Genomic DNA, 23,943 nt, shown 5'->3' with positions numbered 1-23,943 from the left:
ACACCAGTAATGTAGTGTAGCACTGCATTTGTAACTCCTTGTATGGCATAGCTCAGCAAAATACACTTTCTATCCGTTTTGCTGTTTTTAACTCTGGCATTTTCGAAAAGTACAGGTCATTGTGAAGGCAATTTCTCAGAAAATAAAAGTGGTAGTTGCATTAAGAAAAGTGAAGGGACGTTACTATAGGTTACTGGCTAAAAGCTCCCCAGTTATACAGCAGTAAGAACCTTCACTGGTTGCATACCTCTTCCTTAATTGACATCAACAGAATCAAGTTAAATTACCATTTTCTTTTATATTCCTTGGATGATATATTTTTCCTTATCAGACAGATGAAGATGAATTAGGAATATACCTTTCTTCCTCAGGAGGACACTGGCATGCTTGCGGCCATTTCTGTTTTCCACATGGCAGGTGTAATTACCCAGGTCTGCTTCTTGTATAGCATCAAACGTCAGAGCCAATTCTACCTCCTTCTCCCCGAGGTGTTCTCTAAGTAACCTAAAACAACATGGAAGGGAAGAGGGAGTCACCTTTCCTCATAGATATAAAGACATCACTTTCCGTCAGTCCCACTGCAGAAGAACGCATTACATCACTAAGACACTGCTTTATGAATGCAATGCATACCTAAATACTGTCCCATTTACAATGTTTAGGCAGAATTATAGAAAGATGGGGGTCTGACATGATCTGAGCAGTTCCAGGCACTTGCGTCAAATCATGGGTGTGGCCTAAGGTACCCACATTTTCAAGTCCAAATGTTGAAGGTCCATGAATTATACAATGTATACACTATTTTATTCTTTAATTGCAATTCTGGAAGCATACAGTGCCTGAGCATAGCAACTAAGGAGCAAAGTAGGTAGGAAAAAGAAAAGGAACGGTAAGAGAAAACAATTATGGGACCTGGCACAGAGATGTGAGTACATGTCTAGAAATGAGAGATAGTGAGGGATTGGTGATGTGTTTTGTAATGAGATCATCAAGTGGCTTACACCGCCCTAGCCACACTTTGCATTCACATCTGCATGTATTATTTCTCCCTTGCATGCCCCAGTTGTATGTGTGCTCTGTCTTCCCAACTGCTGCAGAGCACTATGACATTTGACATATCAAATGCAATAATAAAAGTATATAATACAGTAACAGTATATAATACATAATAATTCTAGATTACATTTTTGAAGAATTAATAAAGATTATAAAGGATGGTTTTAATATATTTAAGTGATCACTAAACCTAAAATACAAGTTACCTTAAAGATCCTATACTACATATACTGTACAGCATAGGTCTGCAAACTCGGTCCACATTACCCCCACACAGTGCATGTTTTGCAGGTAACCCAGCAGGTGCACAGGTGTATTAATTACTCACAGACACATTTTAAAAGGTCAGCAGGTGGAGTTAATTATTTCACCGGTGATTCTGTGAGGAGACCTGCAAAACATGCACTGTGTGGGGTCCTGAGGACCGAGTTTGCAGACCTATGCTGTACAGGTATGTGCATTTACCGATACACTAACACAGGCATGTCCAAACTGCGGCCCTCCAGCTGTTGAGAAACTACACATCCCAGCATGCCCTGACGCAGCTTTAGCATTCTCTGACAGCAAAACTGTGTCAGGGCATGCTGGGATATGTAGTTTCACAACAGCTGGAGGGCCGCAGTTTGGACATGCCTGCACTAACAGAACAAGATGCAGCCTGCAGTTTCCTTCAATGCTGTTACGGACAGGAGGAGTGTTTGGTGTAGTAAGAATATGTCCTCCTTACAACTCAAATACCTACAGCTTGGTTCTGAAACTTTACCTCTTGATATGTTTACATTAAAGTATTTAAATTTTTTTATATATATATATATATATATATATATATATATACAGTGGTCGAAGTGGAAATTTTGAAGTGGGGGTATGCAAAAGTGAAGGATGTAATTATGCGCGCACTCCAGAAAAGGGGCGTGGTCACCCAAAAAAGGAGGCGTGGTCACCCAAAAAGGGGTGTGTCCCATGTAGTAGAACCCCCTTATACTATCTAGTACTGGTGCCCCTTTCACATTGTAGCACACTGAATGAGCCGAAATTCACCTTGTAGCACACTGAATGAGCCGAAATTCACCACGTAGCACACTGACTGAGCCGAAATTCACCCTGTAGCACACTGAATGAGCCGAAATTCACCTTGTAGCACACTGAATGAGCCGAAATTCCCTTGTAGCACACTGAATGAGCCGAAATTCCCCTTGTAGCACACTGACTGAGCCGAAATTCACATTGTAGCACACTGAATGAGCCGATATTCACCTTGTAGCACACTGAATGAGCCGAAATTCCCCTTGTAGCACACTGAATGAGCCGAAATTCCCCTTGTAGCACATTGACTGAGCCGAAATTCACATTGTAGCACACTGACTGAGCCGAAACTCACATTGTAGCACACTGACTGAGCCGAAATTCACCTTGTAGCACACTGAATGAGCCGAAATTCACCTTGTAGCACACTGACTGAGCTGAAATTCACCCTGTAGCACACTGAATGAGCCGAAATTCACCTTGTAGCACACTGAATGAGCCGAAATTCCCCTTGTAGCACACTGGATGAGCCGAAATTCCCCTTGTAGCACACTGACTGAGCCGAAATTCACATTATAGCACACTGAATGAGCCAAAATTCACCTTGTAGCACACTGAATGAACCGAAATTCACCTTGTAGCACACTGAATGAGCCGAAATTCACATTGTAGCACACTGAATGAGCCGAAATTCACCTTGTAGCACACTGACTGAGCCGAAATTTACCCTGTAGCACACTGACTGAGCCGAAATTCACCCTGTAGCACACTGAATGAGCCGAAATTCACCCTGTAGCACACTGAATGAGCCAAAATTCACATTGTAGCACACTGACTGAGCCAAAATTCACCCTGTAGCACACTGAATGAGCCGAAATTCACCCTGTAGCACACTGAATGAGCCGAAATTCACATTGTAGCACACTGACTGAGCCGAAATTCACCCTGTAGCACACTGAATGAGCCGAAATTCACCCTGTAGCACACTGAATGAGCCAAAATTCACATTATAGCACACTGAATGAGCCGAAATTCACCTTGTAGCACACTGAATGAGCCGAAATTCCCCTTGTAGCACACTGAATGAGCCGAAATTCCCCTTGTAGCACACTGAATGAGCCGAAATTCACATTGTAGCACACTGACTGAGCCGAAATTCACATTGTAGCACAGTGAATGAGCCGAAATTAACCCTGTAGCACACTGAATGAGCCGAAATTCACATTATGATTATAGCACACTGAATGAGCCAAAATTCACCTTGTAGCACACTGACTGAGCCGAAATTCACATTGTAGCACACTGAATGAGCCGAAATTCACATTGTAGCACACTGACTGAGCCGAAATTCACCCTGTAGCACACTGACTGAGCCGAAATTCACCCTGTAGCACACTGAATGAGCCGAAATTCACCCTGTAGCACACTGAATGAGCCGAAATTCACATTGTAGCACACTGACTGAGCCGAAATTCACCCTGTAGCACACTGAATGAGCCGAAATTCACCCTGTAGCACACTGAATGAGCCAAAATTCACATTATAGCACACTCAATGAGCCGAAATTCACCTTGTAGCACACTGAATGAGCCGAAATTCACATTGTAGCACACTGAATGAGCCGAAATTAACCCTGTAGCACACTGAATGAGCCAAAATTCACCTTGTAGCACACTGAATGAGCCGAAATTCACATTGTAGCACACTGAATGAGCCGAAATTCACCCTGTAGCACACTGAATGAGCCGAAATTGTGACAGCAGGGACAGCCAGAGTGACGACAGGGAGAGAGACAGTGACGACAGGGAGAGAGACAGTGACGACAGGGAGAGAGACAGTGATGACAGGGAGAGAGACAGTGATGACAGGGAGAGAGACAGTGACGACAGGGAGAGAGACAGTGAAGACAGGGAGAGAGACAGGGAGAGAGAGTGACGACAGGGAGAGAGACAGGGGGAGAGAGTGACGACAGGGACAACAGAGAGAGTGACGACAGAGAGAGTGACGACAGAGTGACGAGAGTGACGACAGAGAGAGTGACGACAGAGTGACGACAGAGAGAGTGACGACAGAGAGAGTGACGACAGAGAGAGTGACGAGAGTGACGACAGAGAGAGTGACGACAGAGAGAGTGACGAGAGTGACGACAGACAGAGCGACGACAGAGAGAGCGACGACAAAGAGCGCGACGACAGAGAGCGCGACGGGGAGCGAGAGAGACGGGGAGCGAGAGAGACGGGGAGCGAGAGAGACAGGGAGAGAGTGACGACAGGGAGAGAGTGACGACAGTGACGACAGGGAGAGAGTGACGACAGGGAGAGAGTGACGACAGGGAGAGAGTGACGATGGAGAGAGTGACGACAGTGACGACAGGGAGAGAGTGACGACAGGGAGAGAGTGACGACAGAGGGACAGTGACGACAGGGAGAGTGACGACAGGGAGGGTGACAACTGTGACGACTGGGAGGGTGACGACAGGAACAGCAGGGAGAGAGGTGACAGCAGGGGAACATTACCTGATGTTGTTGCTGGCAGCAGTGAGCTGGCGCCGGGCGGCTGGTGAGTGGAAGCGGGTCCGGCGGCCGACTGGTGAGTGGAAGCGGCGGCCGGCTGGTGAGTGGAAGCGGCGGGCGGCTGGTGAGCGGTGTGCGCGGGTGGCAGGCGGCGGGGAGAGCTGTGAGCTACAGCGCTCTACACAGCCGCCGGCCGCCGCGCAGGCACGGGGAGCACCATGTGCAGCAGGATGCCACTTCCCTTGCCTCCTGCTGCACTTTCTGGGCTCATTTCCGGGTCAGTGGAAGAAGTGGCGGTATACCATACCGCCGTATACCGCCCCACTTCGACCACTGTATATATATATATATATATATATATATATATATATATATATATGCAGGTTGAGTATCCCATATCCAAATATTCCGAAATACGGAGTATTCCGAAATACGGACTTTTTTGAGTGAGAGTGAGATAGTGAAACCTTTGTTTTTTGATGGCACAATGTACACAAACTTTGTTTAATACACAAAGTTATTAAAAATATTGTATTAAATGACCTTCAGGCTGTGTGTATAACGTGTATATGAAACATAAATGAATTGTGTGAATGTAGACACACTTTGTTTAATGCACAAAGTTATAAAAAAATATTGGCTAAATTACCTTCAGGCTGTGTGTATAAGGGCCCTCATTCCGAGTTGTTCGCTCGTTCTTTTTCATCGCATCGCAGTGAAAATCCGCTTAGTACGCATGCGCAAAGTTCGCACTGCGACTGCGCCAAGTAACTTTACTATGAAGAAAGTATTTTTACTCACGGCTTTTTCTTCGCTCCGGCGATCGTAATGTGATTGACAGGAAATGGGTGTTACTGGGCGGAAACACGGCGTTTCAGGGGCGTGTGGCTGAAAACGCTACCGTTTCCGGAAAAAACGCAGGAGTGGCCGGAGAAACGGTGGGAGTGCCTGGGCGAACGCTGGGTGTGTTTGTGACGTCAACCAGGAACGACAAGCACTGAACTGATCGCACAGGCAGAGTAAGTCTGGAGCTACTCTGAAACTGCTAAGTAGTTAGTAATCGCAATATTGCGAATACATCGGTCGCAATTTTAAGAAGCTAAGATTCACTCCCAGTAGGCGGCGGCTTAGCGTGTGTAACTCTGCTAAATTCGCCTTGCGACCGATCAACTCGGAATGAGGGCCAAGGTGTATATGTAACATAAATGCATTCTGTGCTTAGATTTAGGTAACATCACCATGATATCTCATTATGGTATGCAATTATTCCAAAATACGGAAAAATCCCATATCCAAAATACCTCTGGTCCCAAGCATTTTGGATAAGGGAGACTCAACCTGTATATATATTTATATCATTGAATTTGTATTTTAAGTCTGTTTTTTAGCAAGAACTCCACCTTGGCCAGGCATGTCCTTCTCCTAGGTCCTAGAAAAGTGACCTCATTGACAGCTAATCTCCTGCAGGCAGATGATGCCTGACTTATCTATGCTTTCATTATTTAAATAGCATTGTCCACTCTCTTTGGGTGCAACAGTCCTTGGCGACTTGGATTCTGAATAATGCAAAATTTACGTAAGAACTCACAGAAGACCTCCCTTCCCCAGAGCAGAGACTCACTCTTACTACCACCTGATTAGGAAGGCTTGCCAACTGGCGGCCAATCCCCCTTGGTCAGACTATTCTAAGCATGCATCACGTGATAGAGCTCTGTAATGCCACTGACCCTAAAGTGAGGAAGTGTAAGACAGAATTCTACTTTGCTTTTAAATACATCTTGCCATAGGCTTAGGCTGCAGAGAGGGAGGGTTAGGGGAAGGGTTAATAAATTAAATTCCAAATTTTGGCATTATGGCAGTTGGGATGCTGCTGTTGGTATTCTTACCACTGGCATCCCATACCCAACTCCAATTAAGCATCCTCATTGGACCCCGTATACAGTGTGTGTGTGTGTGTGTGTGTGTGTGTGTGTGTGTATATATATATATATATATATATATATAGAGAGAGAGAGAGAGAGAGAAGCAAAATTGGCCTCAGTGTCCTATATGATTCCTAACATGCTGGCCAGCGTGTATGTCCCTCAAGGACTTTTAAATTGAAAGTACATTGTGCGCAAAGTCACAAAATGTTGTCACTTTTTTACAATATACTTTATCACATTAAAAATCCATGAGTGTTGTCTTTTTTCTCTGTATATGTATAGTGAAGCAATTCAAAACAACCACCTAGGGGTAACCTGCATCTCCGCTCTGGGAAGTGTGTGTGCGTGTGTGTGTGTGTGTGTGTGGTGGAGGGGGGGGGGGGGTTGCAGGTTAGGGGGCGCTAAGCTGAAGCTTAGCCTAGGGTGCAGAGAGATGTTACACCGACTTTGCATATATTGAACATAAATCTCTTATTAATAAATCTACACCATAATTTTTGAATCATCTGCAACAAGTGAAAACAATATACTCCACAGACAGCAAAATAATTAATTAATATGAATAATTTAAAACTAATCAAATAGAAATTGCAGATTCCAATTACCACCTTCTTCCAATTTCATAATAAGGATCTGAAGTAATTTAAGGTAAAACATGGCAAATCTCCATAAAGAACAAAAACACAATCGTGTGAAATGTATCATCTGAATTTCTCATTAAGCACACAAGTTACTTGTCGTCTTCCGGCACAATTACAATGTTTGCAGTGCACGTAGTTCTCATTTAATTGGATAGATGCAGATGTATTATTACTATTTGCAGGATCATTGAAGCACAGTCCAGAAACATTTAGACGAGCGGTTATGAAAGCATGAATTATAATTGAGGAAGTGGTTCTATTAAATAACTACCTTTTCATTACAGGTTCACAAGCTGATTTCATAGCCCTGATAGCATTTCCAATTGAAGACAAATTGTTATTTCTTTGATCATTAAAAGAAGAACTGAAGTGTTCCGCAAGTGACATTTCCATGATCAGAGATCAATGCGTGGTTATATTTCCATCCTCTGACCTATTTCACCAGCTACTCATAAAACCACAGTATATATACCATAGCCAACTCTACTTTTAGACTTGAACATTTAAACTCTCAATTAAAGACATTTCTCTTAATTTAACGTAGTGTGTCTCTCCGTCCTCTTATCCCACCTAAAGCTTGTGTGCCTCCATCTAGCTTTCTCCAGTATATTCTGTAGTATGGGTCTGGAAAATAGATTCATTTCAGGGGGTTTTACAGAGTTTCACTTATTCAGTATGTACTTTACAGATGGGATGCCAGGTTTGGCATCTGAACAGTCCGGATGCCGGCGGTCATGTGACCGATGCTGGAATCCCGACACCACTCAGGATACCGGCGCCGGGACACCGACAGCCGACATCCCGCTGGTAAGTATCGAGGTGGATATTAGGCTTAGGGCCCGGGGGAGGCAGGGTTAGATGTTAGGGGGATTAGGGTTAGGCACTAAGGGGATGGTTAGCCATAGCCGCCACCCCCGAAATGTAGGTCTAGCCGCCAACCCCCTTGATTTAGCCCTAGCAGCCACCGAGGAGGGTAGGGGGGAGGGGGAGGGTACTTAACTCTTAAACCGAACGCTGGGATTATTTATCACACCTGTACATATGTGACCTCATACATCTTTGCTGCAGTCACACTGAACAGCCCCTCATGGCACGCCAGGTTTCGTGAGACTCTTCTAGCGTCGGGCGTGTCTTTTCCTTTTTTTTTTGTTGACGAAAAATTGTCTTATTCACAATGTTATGCGGCTAGGATGCTTGAGGAGACTGTGCTACATTGTAGCGGCCGCAGTTTTTTTTCAAATACAAGTTCTGTTCTGCTCCATATACAGTCTCAGTCACACAAAATATACAAGCGTCATAAATGATATAAAAGTAATCAGCAGTCTCCTGCATTGCGAGTAAGATGCAAAAAATAAAATAAAAAATGCCCAATGTTAGAAGAGGAGCATATGACCTCGTGGCTCACTCATGCCAGGCATCTCACGCTGCATGGCATATAGAGGCTGGATGTATGAGGACACATCTGTATAAGGCCTCGTACCCACTAGCATTAAAATCCATGCATGTACTGTATATGGATATGATTCCAAGCCATGTGGATGTTTACCAGTTGGTAAATGGTCTAGTACATACTGTAGGTTCCCCATACAGGAAGTACATACTTAACCTTTCTTTTAAATGTACAATGTACACAATCTTTTGATTTATGAATTATCCCCTTTTGTATCTACTCTGTAGAAAGGAGTTTCTTTAACTTGAAAGACATAATAATAGCACCCATTCTTAGTTATAGATTTGCTACAGTGTTTGCATCTGTCTGCCTATAGTGAGCTTTGGTTTCTGAACATTTGTGTGAAGAAGTTTGTTAGGGCATGTGTACATTGGTATGGCCATGCAAATATAGATAGGGAATGCGTACGGCATACTGGCAGTCGGAATACTGACGCCGGCCAACCCATAGAGAATGCTAATTATTAATCATGTTGGAGTGGGAAGAAATGACCTGACATACAGTATTGCATTACAAAGATAGTGGTCCTGATCTGTTCTTTCCTAAAGGTGCAATCTGCCACCAGTTTATATAATGGTCAAAAGACCATTAAAGATCAGTATTTCTGAAATGACTAGTACATTTCTTCAGAAATGTACCATTATTTAGACTTTCTTTAGCATAGTTAATGTTAGCGAAGAAAGTATAGTAAAGGTTCTAACAAAGCACAAATGTGCTATGACCCATAGAAACCAACCGCCTCTGAATAGTATATTTCAAGTAACCAATGAAAGCAGATGTTTGTTCCAAAACGTGGACCAATGGCATTATCAGGTGCCTGACGCCCATCATCCTATTCAAGTCACACACTTGTGTCAGCACTGCAATAATAACATAAAGTACAGGGTGGGGGGCAATGAAGCACAGCTCCATGTATTTTATTCATTCCACTTACCTAAATTACTATTGGTTCATTTGTAATTGAAACGTGGATTTTATTGTGAAACATAATCAGTGTGCAGTGCAAAACACTTGTTTTTGTACTCATGTATCTACATTGTTCTCCCTGCCTACATGAATGCAGACAACTCTGCTAAGCAGAAGTGCAACTAGGTATGCTAAGATTTGGAAACAACTAAAAAAAGGACACTATGTAAAAATGAAAAGTATAAATGTCACATCAAAAGTCAAACTCCTACCAATGTAGAATGACCTTTTAAAATATGCTTAACCCCCATTAATGTCATAGAGTAATCATGTCAAAGAGAGAACACTGACATTGTCTATTTTACATGTGCCATATTTGCATATTGGGGGAAATATGTAATAGCCTGCGAGGTGCGAATCTGCTCGTAATTTTAAAGCGGCAACCATTTACAAGGCAAAACCAAACTAGTTTTGCCTTGTAAATGATTGCTACTTTAAAAATACGGGCAGACTCGCAGAAATTCACAAACAGTCTGCACCTCGCAGGTTATTACATATTGCTCTGGATGTTTTCTTTTATATTAGGCAATGTATCTAGACCAGGTCGGCCACAGGTTTACTAGTAACCTGTGTGAAAATTTTTAGATCACATCCCCAATCCAACTATATCATTAATAATGACTTGTATTATTATTTATAATGTCAATAAAAAATTAATATTGTCCCCCACAGGAAAAATAACTTTGATCAATCCTCCACAGGAAAAAAATACAAAACACAATGGCCTCCACAAGAAAAAAAACAAAAACAAATTGGCACCCACACGTTAGCCCCCACAGGGAAAAATAAACACTGTCCCCCACAGGAAAAAATACACACACATTAACCCCACAGGAAGAAAAAACCTAAACATGGGCTTCCATGGGAAAAAAATAAAACAAAAATATCCTAAAATTGTTCAGATATCCTTGTCAAAAAACTGTTTTTTGGGGCTGTGTAATAAGTTAGGTGGGAAAGAGTTATCGCAAATTCAAAGATAAATTGGTATATTTACTAAAGTGCAGGATTTTAGAAGTGGATATGTTACCCATAGCAACCAATCACAATTTACTTATCATTTATCTAGCATCTTCTAGAAGATAATAGGTAGAAGCTGATTGGTTGCTACTGACAACATCTCCACTTCTAAAAATTTGCACTTTAGTAAATATACCCCAAAGAATTTACAGTTACATTGTTCCACCCATTTAACCTCCAGAAGATTTCTATCACAACATTCTCTCATGCCAATAACTGCACAATGCAAATAAACAATAATACTCATAGGCCACTGATCAAAGAGAGTCTTGGGAAGAAAAATCTAACAACCATTCATGCGGAAAATTGGAATGAGTAGGCCACACTTCCATGCGCATAAAGTATGTCTAGATCAGGGATGGCCAGACTTTTGGAGTTGGTGATCTACTTTGAAAGCTGAAAAGCTTTTGTGATCTACCTAGGTGGAACAAAAGCGCGCACCACAGATGCATGCCCAAAAAAGGGGTAAGGCATAACAAAAAGGGGGCGTGACTTCGCTGCACTGGGTGTAGGGACTGTCCCACCCGAAATCACAAATTGTCCCCCCACAAGTAAAAAACTCAAACACATTGGCCCTCACACAGTAGTAAAAATACATTGCCCCCACACAGTTGCCCCATACAAGTAAAAAAAATTGTCTCCCACAAAAAAAAAAACCATATTAAATTGTCTCAGACCCCGCTCCTCCTCCCTCCCCCTTATAAAACTTCAATAACACCGCCAAACACTACCTACCGAGCAGGCAGCCAGGTGGAACAGCAGCTCCCTATGACAAGACGACATGACAGGCAGGCCAGGTGGTCAAAGGAAAAGAAGCAGTGGTGGTGGGCTCCTCACAGTGTGTGGGTGACATTATGATGTCACCGGCTTGCCGCACTACTGGGATCTGGTTAAGTTTAGTTATGTTGGTCACGATCTACCGGTGGGTGCTCCGCGAGCTACCGATAGATCACAACCTACCTCTTGGCCACCCCTGATCTAGAGCTAACCAAATCACACCCAATTTGAACTGAGACCACACCCTTTTCCCAAAAGCCACACTACTCTTATGTGAGCAAAAAACATATTATAGTTGTTGGGTCTTAAAAAAATAAAAATATAAAAGGAAGACAGCAGATTCCTGCAATTAATTTGACATTTACAATTAAATAGGTGAGCACAGTGGTGTAACTACTGTGGGTGCAGGGGGTGCAGATGCTATGGGGCCCAAACTGCTTCCAGGGCCTGCTACTCCCCTTGCACCCTGTCACAGGCTGCCTCCAAGGCCTACCGCTCACCTTTGCCGCCACCCACTTGACTGAAAGGCTGCCACCAATAGCGTGCCTGAAGGCTACAGCCTCAGAGAATGCTGCAAGGTGCCCGCACATTGCGGCAAACTTTCCACCAGCCTGGTTGGCTCTCGGCAGCAGGACAGTGCAGTGTCGCAATTCGCGGGTATTTACAGGGTGGAGCCTAATGCCGTGAAGTGCCTGCCCCTATCAGAGACCTGTAGCTGCACTGTAGTCAGGTAGTGCTCCCTCTTCCCCCTCTCTCTCTCCCCTGAATCTCCCCATGACACTCTCTCTCCTTCTCTTCTCTCTTTCCCCCTGACACCATCTGTCTCTCTCTCTGACACTGTCTCTGTCCCTGACATTGGGCCTAATTCAGAGTTGATCGCAGCTGCAAATTTGTTAGCAATTGGGCAAAACCATGTGCACTGCAGGGGGCAGATATAACATGTGCAGAGAGAGTTAGATTTGGGTGGAGTGTTCAAAATGAAATCTAAATTGCAGTGTAAAAATAAAGCAGCCAGTATTTACCCTGCACAGAAACAACACAACCCACCCAAATCTAACTCTCTCTGCAAATGGTTTATCTGCCACACCTGCAGTGCACATGGGGGGTAATTCTGAGTTGATCGCAGCAGGATTTTTGTTAGCAGTTGGGCAAAACCATGTGCACTGCAGGGGAGGCAGATATAACATGTGCAGAGAGAGTTAGATTTGGGTGGGTTATTTTGTTTCTGTGCAGGGCAAATACTGGCTGCTTTATTTTTACACTGCAATTTAGATTTCATTTTGAACACTCCACCCAAATCTAACTCTCTCTGCACATGTTATATCTGCCCCCCCTGCAGTGCACATGGTTTTGCCCAACTGCTAACAAAAATCCTGCTGCGATCAACTCAGAATTACTTCCTAGGTTTGCCCAACTGCTAACAAATTTGCTGCTGCGATCAACTCTGAATTAGGCCCAATGTCAGGGAGAGAGACACTATCTTTCTCCCTCACTCTCTTCCTGACTCTCTGACACTGTCTCACTTTCATGGACACTTTCTTCCTTTATCCTTGACACTGCCGCTCTCTCTCTCCCTGACACTGTCTCCCTCTCTCCCTGACACTATCTTCCTCTTTCACTCTGACAGTCTCTTTCTCCCTTTCGCACTCCCTGGCACTAACTCCCTCTCAAGCCCTCCCAATCTCTCTCTTTTTCTCCCTGACACTGTATCTCTCTCCCCCTGACATTATCTCTGTCTCCCTCTCCTGACAATATCGCTCTCCTTCTCTCTCCTTGATACTGTCTCTCTCTGATGGTCTCTTTCCATGACACTATATATCTCTCTCTGATGCTGTCTTTCTCACTCCCTGACACTGTCTCTCTCTTCCTCTATCCTTGACAGTGTCTCTCTCTCTCCCTGACACTGTGTGTGTGTCTCTTTCTCCCTGACACTATCTCTTTTCTCTCTCTGGCACTATATCTCTCCCTGACAGTCTCTCTCTCTCTCCTTGACACAGTCTTTCTCTCCCTTTCTTTCTCTCAAAGGACACTGTATATCTCGCTCCCTGACACTGTCTCTCTCTCCCTGATTCTGTCTCTCTCTCTCTCTTCCTGACACTGATTTTCCCTCCCTCCCTCTCTCTATGACACTGTCTCTCCCTTTCTCTCACACTGGGGGTCATTCAGACCCGTTCGTACGCAGCAGTTATTCACTGCGGTGCAAACAGGTCAGAACTGCAGCTGCACGGTGCCAGGACCGATGAAAGTGATCGCTGGCGCGATCGCAAGAAGACTGACAGTGGGAAGGAGGATTGGGGTGTCTACTCACCGTTTCCCGGGCATGGTAAGTCAAACGCAGACGTGTCCAGGCGTTTGGAGGGCGGATGTCTGACGTCACAGCCGAGACCTTCATCGCTGGATCCGTCGCACTGGTAAGTAGCTCCAGGGCTAGTCTTGTTTTGCTTGAAACTTTTTAAGTATAGCAGGGCTGCACATGCAATCGCAGCCCTGCTATGCTAAAATACACTAACCCATAGAGGGCGTCAGGTTGATCGCACGAGCAGCAAAAAGTTGCTACGTGCGATCAACTCGGAATGACCCCCACTGTCTCTAACACCCTCTCTATTTCCCAGATTCACATTCTCTCTCCACTATCATTCCTTTCTCTTTCTCACTGACACCCTCTCTCTCTCTCTTTCTCTTATTCCCTCTTTTTCCATGAAACCCACTCTCTCCTCCTCTCTTTCTAGCTCCTCTCTCTGTTTCTCTCCCCTTGACACCCTCGGCAGGAGGGGGGTGCTTTCAAGGATTTCGCTATGGGGCCCACAAAGATCTAGTTACACCCTTGGGTGAGCAAGTTTCTGTTTGAAGAAATACCCAATTGTGGTAGTATGTGCTGTAGATAGAGACTAATGCACTTTCAAGGGACAGAATACAATTATTATATAACTGTCAACAGAATAGTAAAAAAATAAAAAATAAAAAAAACCTGCTTGTAGACCCTAAAAAAATGATCTGTCCAAAACCACAGTCCAAGAAAAAGTAAAGATCACCGTCTAAGTTGAATGGGTAAGGAACAAGATCTTACAGAAACACTGAAAAGACCACAGAGAAACATTGAGAACACTACAGTATATTTGCTAGAGCTATTGGAGAATGTGCTGATTAGCTAAAATCACTAATTATTTACAGATAAGAATAAGAAGTGAAAGCAAAACCTATAATGGAAAGATGACACTAATTAGGGTCTGTCTTGTACATTTTCTATGAAACAGATGTGTGAATCCTGCTATATTTATAAAAAACAATAACAATTACATGTTGTTGCAAGGATGATAAAATTTGCCTTTTATTAAATATACATTAATATAGAAACTCCTAGTTATATTTAAAAGAATACCAATCAGTAGCGGATCAGCGGGTGTACATTTCTCTTAACGACGCTAACGGTCCTGCAGCCATTGCAACTTGCAGAAATATCGGCCTGAATAGGGGTTTGTTTGGTGCCGCACAGGACCTAATAGTGTTGTTAAAGGGCTCTATTCTGTATGGCCCTTGGGAACCAACGATATATGTATATGTAGGGGATCCCTAAAGTGGGTATTAAAGGTCTCTATGGTTGGTGGTGCTCCCAGAGTCAGTAGAGCATATCGGTATGCAGGAAGAGAAAAAGAAAGACTATGTTGGGGCACTCTTGATATGATGAAAAATAATTAAAACTTAACTTTTAATTGAGTAGAATCTAAAAGATTTGTACACAAAAAGACACATACAGAAAAAGGTGTTGAAATTTCACCTCCACATCCAATATCATAAATTATTGATTAGAGTAGAGTAAATTATACCAGTTTAGATATTTTCACCTCAGGTGTACCTCAATGAATTTTTATTGTGATTAATGAGTTCTCTGGGTGTATTTACTCTCATCTGATCAAAAATTTATGATATTGGATGTGGAGGTGAAATTGCAAAACATTTTTCTGTGTTTGTCTTTTTGTGTACAAATCTTTTAGATTCTACTCAATTAAAAGTTAAGTTAATTATTTTTTATCATATCAAGAGTGCCCCAACATAGAGTCTTTCTTTTTCTCTTCCTTCATAGAAATATCGCCATGCCTGACTGTGTGTACAGCACTGCCGACGATGATGTCACAGCTTGGCGGCCGTTTCATCTGTTTTTATTGAGATTTTTTTTATTTCAGCAACTTACTGTAGTACAGTGTCATCATATACATACTGTATACATTGGGGCAACTTGGGTCTAAAATTAGGTGACATATTAGCAGAGGTAACACATCACCTTCAAACACAGTCCGTATTAACAAGACTATACAGGAGCATCAGGTGACATCCAGCTCTGGGTACTAGTAACATCTGTCAGTTTATAACATTCCACCCATAAGTTGTGCATCACAGGACAGTTCCACAGTTATTGCCAGAATACATCTGCTGAAAGCTGCATTAGGGATAGTCCATTGCACGGATCACATTTGAAACATCCGCTCTGAAGAGGACCAGATACTGAGTAGAATATAAATGTGCTCGTATAAGAGCACAAAGTAGAAGTGGCATCTCAGGTCATCCTCGACACAGAGCACCACTCCAGGGCTGATCTCTAACTTTTTTTCTTATTAAGAATAAGCCTGCTGGGGAGATTTGTTTCCTGTCCACTGGGCCAAAGGTCATCTAAATTATTTAGGTCTATGTTTTCAGCCATATCACTTAGATTTGTACTCTTTTAATTTCCCTGACTGTATAAACCAAATGTTGGAGGATATCGCTAGATGGAAACATCTTCCGATATACTTGGGACAAGGTCATTAGTAGAAAATAGTCTCTTTTACTCACCTTGCAAAATGAGACATTCACAAACATCAACGTTACCATGACAAAATTGTAAATTACAACAACCTCCGCTACTAGGTGGGCTGAATCTCCCATGTGCACAGGATTATGCTCTGGCAGCCATTAAGTGGAATTCATTGGATTGAAGGAATTGTATATATATATGGCCTTGGACGATGCTTTTAGCCCACGCTCAACCTTGTAAGTTTATTACATTCTGCCATCAGTTTTTCTTTCCCTGCTCCACATACTAATCCCCTTCTCTGTACCCATTGGTCAGGCTTGGCATATACTTATACAACACCTTGGCTTACTTTCATTGAACTCTCTGTTCATGCCCCTGATTTCTAATCCAGACTTTCAGAACGGCAAAGCTAATGCTGTGGTTAGGTCTTGACATCTCCAGGGACTTAAATTGGTATCAATTCTTAGACTTTGAATGCTCCTCGGTTTTTAACCTTGTCATAATTTAAGGATAATTACCTTTCTCTGGATTTTCACCTCTATGCCTTTTTTTCAAGTTCATAGCTATATCACCCAATTGCTATTCCATTTGACATCCACAGATTTAGGTATCTCCTTTGATAGTATAGACTACAACCCTGAGAGCCTCAACCAATGTCACTGATTTATTCTCATATTAGATGATGGTTAGATCTTTGTAAAGTAACAACAGGATTGGCCAAATGGAGAGACACTTTTGTGGGGATCAATTTGAAAAATATAGCTAAGCAGTGTGCTGTGCTCAATAAACAATTGCCTTCTTCCTCATATGCAGAAATGCATTATAAACTACTCCATTGAGTCTACTATACCCCTAAACTTAGGGTCCTCACAGGTGCATCAGTCAGATGTTTCAAATGTTCATTCACTGTATGCGGCTGTGCCCAGTGCTCCTGGCCTTTTGAACTGCTTTACAGGGTTACATTAATAATGACTTGGAGATGCCCTTCACGGATTGCATGCTCTGGGCTCTGTGCATTTATTATCCACATTTGGTCCCGTCTCCTAAACCAAAAGGGGTTTGATAATTACTTGCCTGTATAGCACCCTCATTCAAAATAAACTATTTTGACCCAATGCATACATAAAGATCCCATATCCATCTCTCTCATGCTACGTTGTCTGCCTTATTTATACCAGATGTATCGAATGTTCCTTGGATGTTAAAGCTAGATTAGAATTTTTTTTAAAGAAACGGTCTCCCTTAATTAGTCACCCTGCCATCATCCACAAGAGATCATGTTAGAAAGGCAGTAGGAATGACAACTTGGTATAATATGGAGGTGGTCACTAGAGTATCCCCACCGTTTTATGCTGGCCTGTTGTTCAATTTCTGTCAAGCTTTGCTAGCTCCCTGAACACTCCTGGTCTCCTGATACCACCAATGTCATGGTCAACCTTACCAAACGTTGTTCAACATTCTTTCCTCATGTATTGATGCCCTGTTGGATTGTGTTATTGTATGTTACTTGCAATGTACCATCTCGTTATTACCATGTGTATTGTCCATATGTGGTGTGTTTCCTTCTTCCAATAAGTACAAATTTAAAAAAAAAGAATAAGTAACAAAGACAATTTTTTCCAGAAGCTCAAAGTTGTGAGTGGGAAGTCAACTATAGGATGAGAAGCCCCTCCAAACTGGGCCTCAAGTGCATGAAGTAATGGGAAATACCTAAATATGCAAACCCTCATTTATTAAATTATCATCTAATGTGAAGTCAAGAAAACATTTCCTGTTGGGTGGTCTCACATTATGATTCTGTCTGCGAAGCAATGGAAAGCTATCATTTGACAATACTTGCAGAGGTACTATAAGCCTTCAGTATATAAATGATGTGTACTCAGGACCCTCACTCTAGTTGTTTGCAAACTTTAGCTTACATTATTCCTTACAATATACATATTTCTGTGAGGTTTTTATTAGTCAAATATTTCTTAAACACCAAACGGATGCTTAATCAACATCTCTTTCTTCTATGGAAGCCCTAATACTCGATCCCTCTTGTAGCGGTGGAATATCTAAATGGTATAATGGCAATCAACCCTACAATGGTTAATAAACTACCTACTGTAGAATGCAATAATAGGGGAAATACCCTAAATATCAGTATAGTAGAAGGGGAACAGCGACTGGCACTGACACAGCAACATTATTCATGGGGAGAGCCAACTTACTGTAATTTTTGTTTTTAAACCTATTGTACATTTATTGTTCTTGAATATCTCCCATTTATGCTGGAGGACAGGTACTTATAATTCCTATATTTTAGTATTATACAAAACTGAAACCACTGTGAGTGTCATTTTCACATGTACAAGCAAGATGGTATGCTCTACATTTATCCCAGATCTAGCCTTGGTTAGGTTACCCTGATACCCAGTAAATGTGGACAGGCCATAATTTCTTAGCTACTAAAGCTGCAAAAGCCAAAGAGTAAAAGTCCCCTAACCCATTCATGATACGATAGATTTAGCCAGGCTCCACTATGGGCCTGATTCATATTTGTAAGTAAAGCAAAAAGCAAGTAACTTTGTGTCTGGGACAAACCATGTTGCCATGCAATGGGAGCAAATGCATTTATATATATATATATATATATATATATATTTTTTTTTTTTAATACTAGCTGCTTTTGCACGTAGCCAACAAATGTTAGACAGCTTTATTTTTACACTGCAATTTAGATTTTAAATTGAATACACCCCACCCAAATCTAAATCTCTCTGCACATGTTGCGTCTGCCCCACCTGCAGTGTAACATGGATTTGCCCTGTTGCTTGCTTATTTGCTTTACTTACAAACATGAATCAGGCCCTATGTCTCTATATACACTGCTCAAAAAATAAAAGGACCACTAAAATAACACATCCTAGATCTGAATGAATGAAATATTTTTATTAAATACTTTGTTCTTTACATAGTTGAATGTGCTGACAACAAAATCACACAAAAATCAAATTTATTAACCCATGGAGGTCTGGATATGGAGTCACACTCAAAATTAAAGTGGAAAAACACACTACAGGCTGATCCAACTTTGATGTAATGTCCTTAAAACAAGTCAAAATGAGTCTCAGTAGTGTGTGTGGCCTCCACGTGCCTGTATGACCTCCCTACAACTCCTGAGCATGCTCCTGATGAGGTGGCGGATGGTCTCCTGAGGGATCTCCTTCCAGACCTGGACTAAAGCATCCGCCAACTCCTGGACAGTCTGTGGTGCAGCATGGTGTTGGTGGATGGAGCGAGACATGATGTCCCAGATGTGCTCAATTGGATTCAGGCCTGGGGAACGGGTGGGCCAGTCCATAGCATCAATGCCTTCGTCTTGCAGGAACTGCTGACACACTCCAGCCACATGAGGTATTGGAGGAACCCAGGGCCAACCGCACCAGCTTATGGTCTCACAAGGGGTCTGAGGATCTCATCTCGGTACCTAATGGCAGTTAAGCTACCTCTGGCGAGCACATGGAGGGCTATGCGTCCCCCCAAAGAAATGCCACCCCACACCATTACTGACCCACTGCCAAACCGGTCATGCTGGAGGATGTTGCAGGTAGCAGAACGTTCTCATTGGCGTCTCCAGACTCTGTCACGTCTGTCACATGTGCTCAGTGAGAACCTACTTTCATCTGTGAAGAGCACAGGGCATCAGTGGCGAATTTGCCAATCTTGGTGTTCTCTGGCAAATGCCAAACGTCCTGCACGGTGTTGGGCCGTAAGCACAACCCCCACCTGTGGACGTCGGGCCCTCATACTACCCTCATGGAGTCTGTTTCTGATCATTTGAGTAGACACATGCACATTTGTGGCTAGCTGGAGGTCATTTTGCAGGGCTCTGGCAGTGCTCCTCCTGTTCCTCCTTGCACAAAGGCGGAGGTAGCGGTCCTGCTGCTGGGTTGTTGCCCTCCTACGGCCTCCTTCACATCTCCTGATGTACTGGCCTGTCTCCTGGTAGCGCCTCCATGCTCTGGACACTACGCTGACAGACACAGCAAACCTTCTTGCTACAGCTCGCATTGATGTGCCATCCTGGATGAGCTGCACTACCTGAGCCACTTGTGTGGGTTGTAGACTCCATCTCATGCTACCACTAGAGTGAAAGCACCGCCAGCTTTCAAAGGTGACTAAAACATCAGCCAGAAAGCATAGGAGCTGAGAAGTGGTCTGTGGTCACCACCTGCAGAACAACTCCTTTATTGGGGGTGACTTGCTAATTGCCTATAATTCCCACCTGTTGTCTATTCCATTTGCACAACAGCATGTGAAATTGATTGACAATCAGTGTTGCTTCCTAAGTGGACAGTTTGATTTCACAGAAGTGTGATTGACTTGGAGTTACATTGTGTTGTTTAAGTGTTCCCTTTATTTTTTTGAGCAGTGTAGTATAAAAACAGTGTGATATTTGCATATAAGTTATTGCTGGGTACAAGCTAAACGATGTGTGTACTCCAGCAATGGCATAATACATTGTGCTATCCATACACACTGCACAATGCAGTGGACAACAGCGTGTTGTATTGTTGCCCGCTGCATTTAAAATGCATGCAGCACACCCAACAGAATGACCCAGGGAATGACCCAAGGGAGCGTGTGATTACGGGTACACATTAAGCGATGTGGCCGATATATTGTTCCGATCCATGATGGAATGTTATATCGTCCGATCAATCGCCAAGTGTGTACCCCGCTTATCTCTTATTCTTGATTACACATGTACTTGTGGAATTGTTTTGGGCGGTTCCTACTATTTGTGGTTTGTGGTGACTCTCCACTCCCCATGCTAACCCCTAGCTTTTCCCTTCTGTACTCTTTTTATAAAACAATAAAGTTTAGGGGAAAATAAAAGCAATACTAATAACACCATACATAGGCCCTCATTCCGAGTAGTTCGCTCGCTAGCTGCTTTTAGCAGCATTGCACACGCTAAGCCGCCGCCCTCTGGGAGTGTATCTTAGCTTAGCAGAATTGCGAACGAAAGATTAGCAGAATTGCAAATAGAAATTTCTTAGCAGTTTCTGAGTAGCTCCAGACTTACTCAGCCATTGCGATCAGTTCAGTCAGTTTCGTTCCTGGTTTGACGTCACAAACACACCCAGCGTTCACCCAGACACTCCCCCGTTTCTCCAGCCACTCCTGCGTTTTTCCCAGAAACGCCAGCGTTTTTTCGTACACTCCCAGAAAACGGCCAGTTTCCGCCCAGAAACACCCACTTCCTGTCAATCACAGTACGATCACCAGAACAATGAAAAATCCTCGTAATGCCGTGAATAAAATACCTAACTTTTGTGTAAAATAACTAAGCGCATGCGGTCTGCGAACCTTGCGCATGCGCAGTAAGCGACTAATCGCAATATAGCGAATATCGGCAACGAGCGAACAACTCGGAATGACCCCCATAGTTTGTAATAATCCGATTTCAGAACCAGCCTCCTGTGAATAACAATAAGAGTTGCTGGGGCACACAATATCTCTGAAGAGGAGCCTCAATAAAGGAAATTCTAAATTTAAATTTAAAAAAACCCATTTTGGTTGTTAGTTTTTATTAATTTACAGATGAAGCGTATGATAATTCCTGTACAATACACATCCAGACGAGGCAATCACAAGAGGTAACATTATTTAGTAGCAGTAAGGTTTTACCTGATTACTCCTTCTTTAATGTGATTCTCTAATTCTTCAATAAATTTCTCTCCCCTCATCCAGTAGATCATGGGACCTGACTCGCCACTAAATCCAAAGAAGGCTCTGCAAAATACACTGAGTGGGCGGCCTGAAGATAAAACGAAGAAAACACATTAAGCACCTCTGCCTACTGGTTATTTCAGTGCAGAATTATGGCTTTTGACAAAATTCAGACAGAACTTAAAAACAGGTTTTATAATACACATACATACAGTAAGTCTTGGAAAAATCACTTAACTTTAGCAAGTACACCTCGAGTCACCTTTTTGTCCTCCTGTAAAATACAGCTCTATAATTTTATCTAGTACATAATGCCTTTCTGTTTTAAGGGACCCTATTTAATTCATCATTTATTGCCTTTTCTGGCAAAATACAGGATATACATTAGCAACACCAGCGGCGGAACAAGCGAGGGGTGGGCCCAGGTGCGACAAAATGCTTTGAGCCCCCCCCCTCATCCCATCCAAATCCACCCCCTCACCCCTGGAGAGGATCTGGTGAGGGGGACCTGCTCAGGGCCAGGGAAATGGATACCTAGCAACAGTGCCGTAACTAGACATTTTAGCGCTGTGTGCAAGAAACGGCATCGGAGTTCCCCCCCTCTATGGAAAACAGGGGCAGTGCGCGCCGCAGGCGCGCCCAAAAAATATAAGGGCATGGCTTTGTGGGGAAGGGGTGTGGCCACAAAATAATACCAATTCATATAACGGTGCACAGTAGTCTCCATTATTCAAATTACGCCGCACAGTAGCGCCACTACACCAGGTAGAGCCCCTTTTACACTTTACGGCGGACAGCGCCCCCCTTTTTACACATTACGGCAGAGAGCGTCCACCTTTTACACATTACGGCAGACAGCGTCCCCTTTTTACACATTACGGCAAACAGTGTCCCCTTTTTTACACATTAAGGCAGACAGCGTCCCCTTTTTTACGCATTACGGCAGACAGCGTCCCCTTTTTTACACATAATGGCAGACAGCATCCCCCTTTTTACACATTACGGCAGACAGCGTCCCCTTTTTACACATTTCGGCAAACAGCGTCCACCTTTTACACATTACAGCAGACAGTGTCCCCTTTTTACACATAACGGCAGACAGTGTCCCCTTTTTTACACATTAAGGCAGACATTGACCCCTTTTTTATGCATTACGGCAGACAGCGTCCCCTTTTTTACACATAACGGCAGACAGCATCCCCCTTTTTACACATTACGGCAGACAGCGCCCCCCTTTTTACACATTACGGCAGACAGCGTCCACCTTTTACACATTACAGCAGACAGCGTCCCCTTTTTACACATTACAGCAGATAGCGTCCCCTTTTTACACATTACGGCAGACAGTGTCCCCTTTTTACACATTACAGCAGACAGTGTCCCTTTTTTACGCATTACGGCAGACAGCGTCCTCTTTTAGACACATGACGGCAGACAGCGTCCTCTTTTTTACACATGACGGCAGACAGCGTCCCCTTTTTACACATAACGACAGTGTCCCCTTTTTTACACATTAAGGCAGACAGCGTCCCCTTTTTTACGCATTACGGCAGACAGCGTCCTCTTTTTTATACATGACTGCAGACAGCGTCCCCTTTTTACACATAACGGCAGACAGCGTCCCCTTTTTACACATTATGGAAGACAGTGTCCCCCTTTTTACACATTACGGCAGACAGCGTCCACTTTTTACACATAACGGCAGGCAGCGTCCCCTCTTTTACACATTGCGGCATACAGCGTCCCCTTTTTTACACATTGCAGCAGACAGCGTCCCCTTTGTTACACATGACGGCAGACAGCGTCCCCTTTTTACACATTACGGCAGACAGCGTTCCTTTTTACACATTATGGCAGACAGCGTCCCCTTTTTACACATTATGGCAGACAGCGTCCCCTTTTACAAATTACGGCAGACAGCGTTCCCTTTTTACACATTAAGGCAGACAGACAGAATATATAGATAGACAGACAGACAGACAGAAAGAATTGATTATACTTACTCTCCGCTGGCAGTCAGGCTCCTCGGTGCAGCAGCTTCTGGCAGATCCCGGGCAGGGGA

General features: G+C 43.3%; 1 protein-coding gene across 2 annotated transcripts in view; it reads right to left on the bottom strand.

The window, feature by feature from the left end:
* Positions 1–23,943, bottom strand: part of IL1RAPL2 (interleukin 1 receptor accessory protein like 2) — a 1,679,520-nt gene that overhangs the window by 48,395 nt on the left and 1,607,182 nt on the right. For both annotated transcript variants that reach the window (XM_063937358.1, XM_063937357.1), the window contains exons 7-8: positions 21,840–21,969; positions 359–504 (exon numbers count right to left, since the gene is read on the bottom strand). In XM_063937358.1, coding sequence (XP_063793428.1) covers positions 359–504; positions 21,840–21,969 — 276 coding nt within the window. The remainder of the gene's footprint in view (positions 1–358; positions 505–21,839; positions 21,970–23,943) is intronic.

This window comes from Pseudophryne corroboree, chromosome 8 (genome assembly GCF_028390025.1).
Source record: "Pseudophryne corroboree isolate aPseCor3 chromosome 8, aPseCor3.hap2, whole genome shotgun sequence".
NCBI lineage: Eukaryota > Metazoa > Chordata > Amphibia > Anura > Myobatrachidae > Pseudophryne > Pseudophryne corroboree.
The sequence above is the reverse complement of the archived record's forward strand: the minus strand, read 5'-3'. Positions and strand labels throughout refer to the sequence as shown.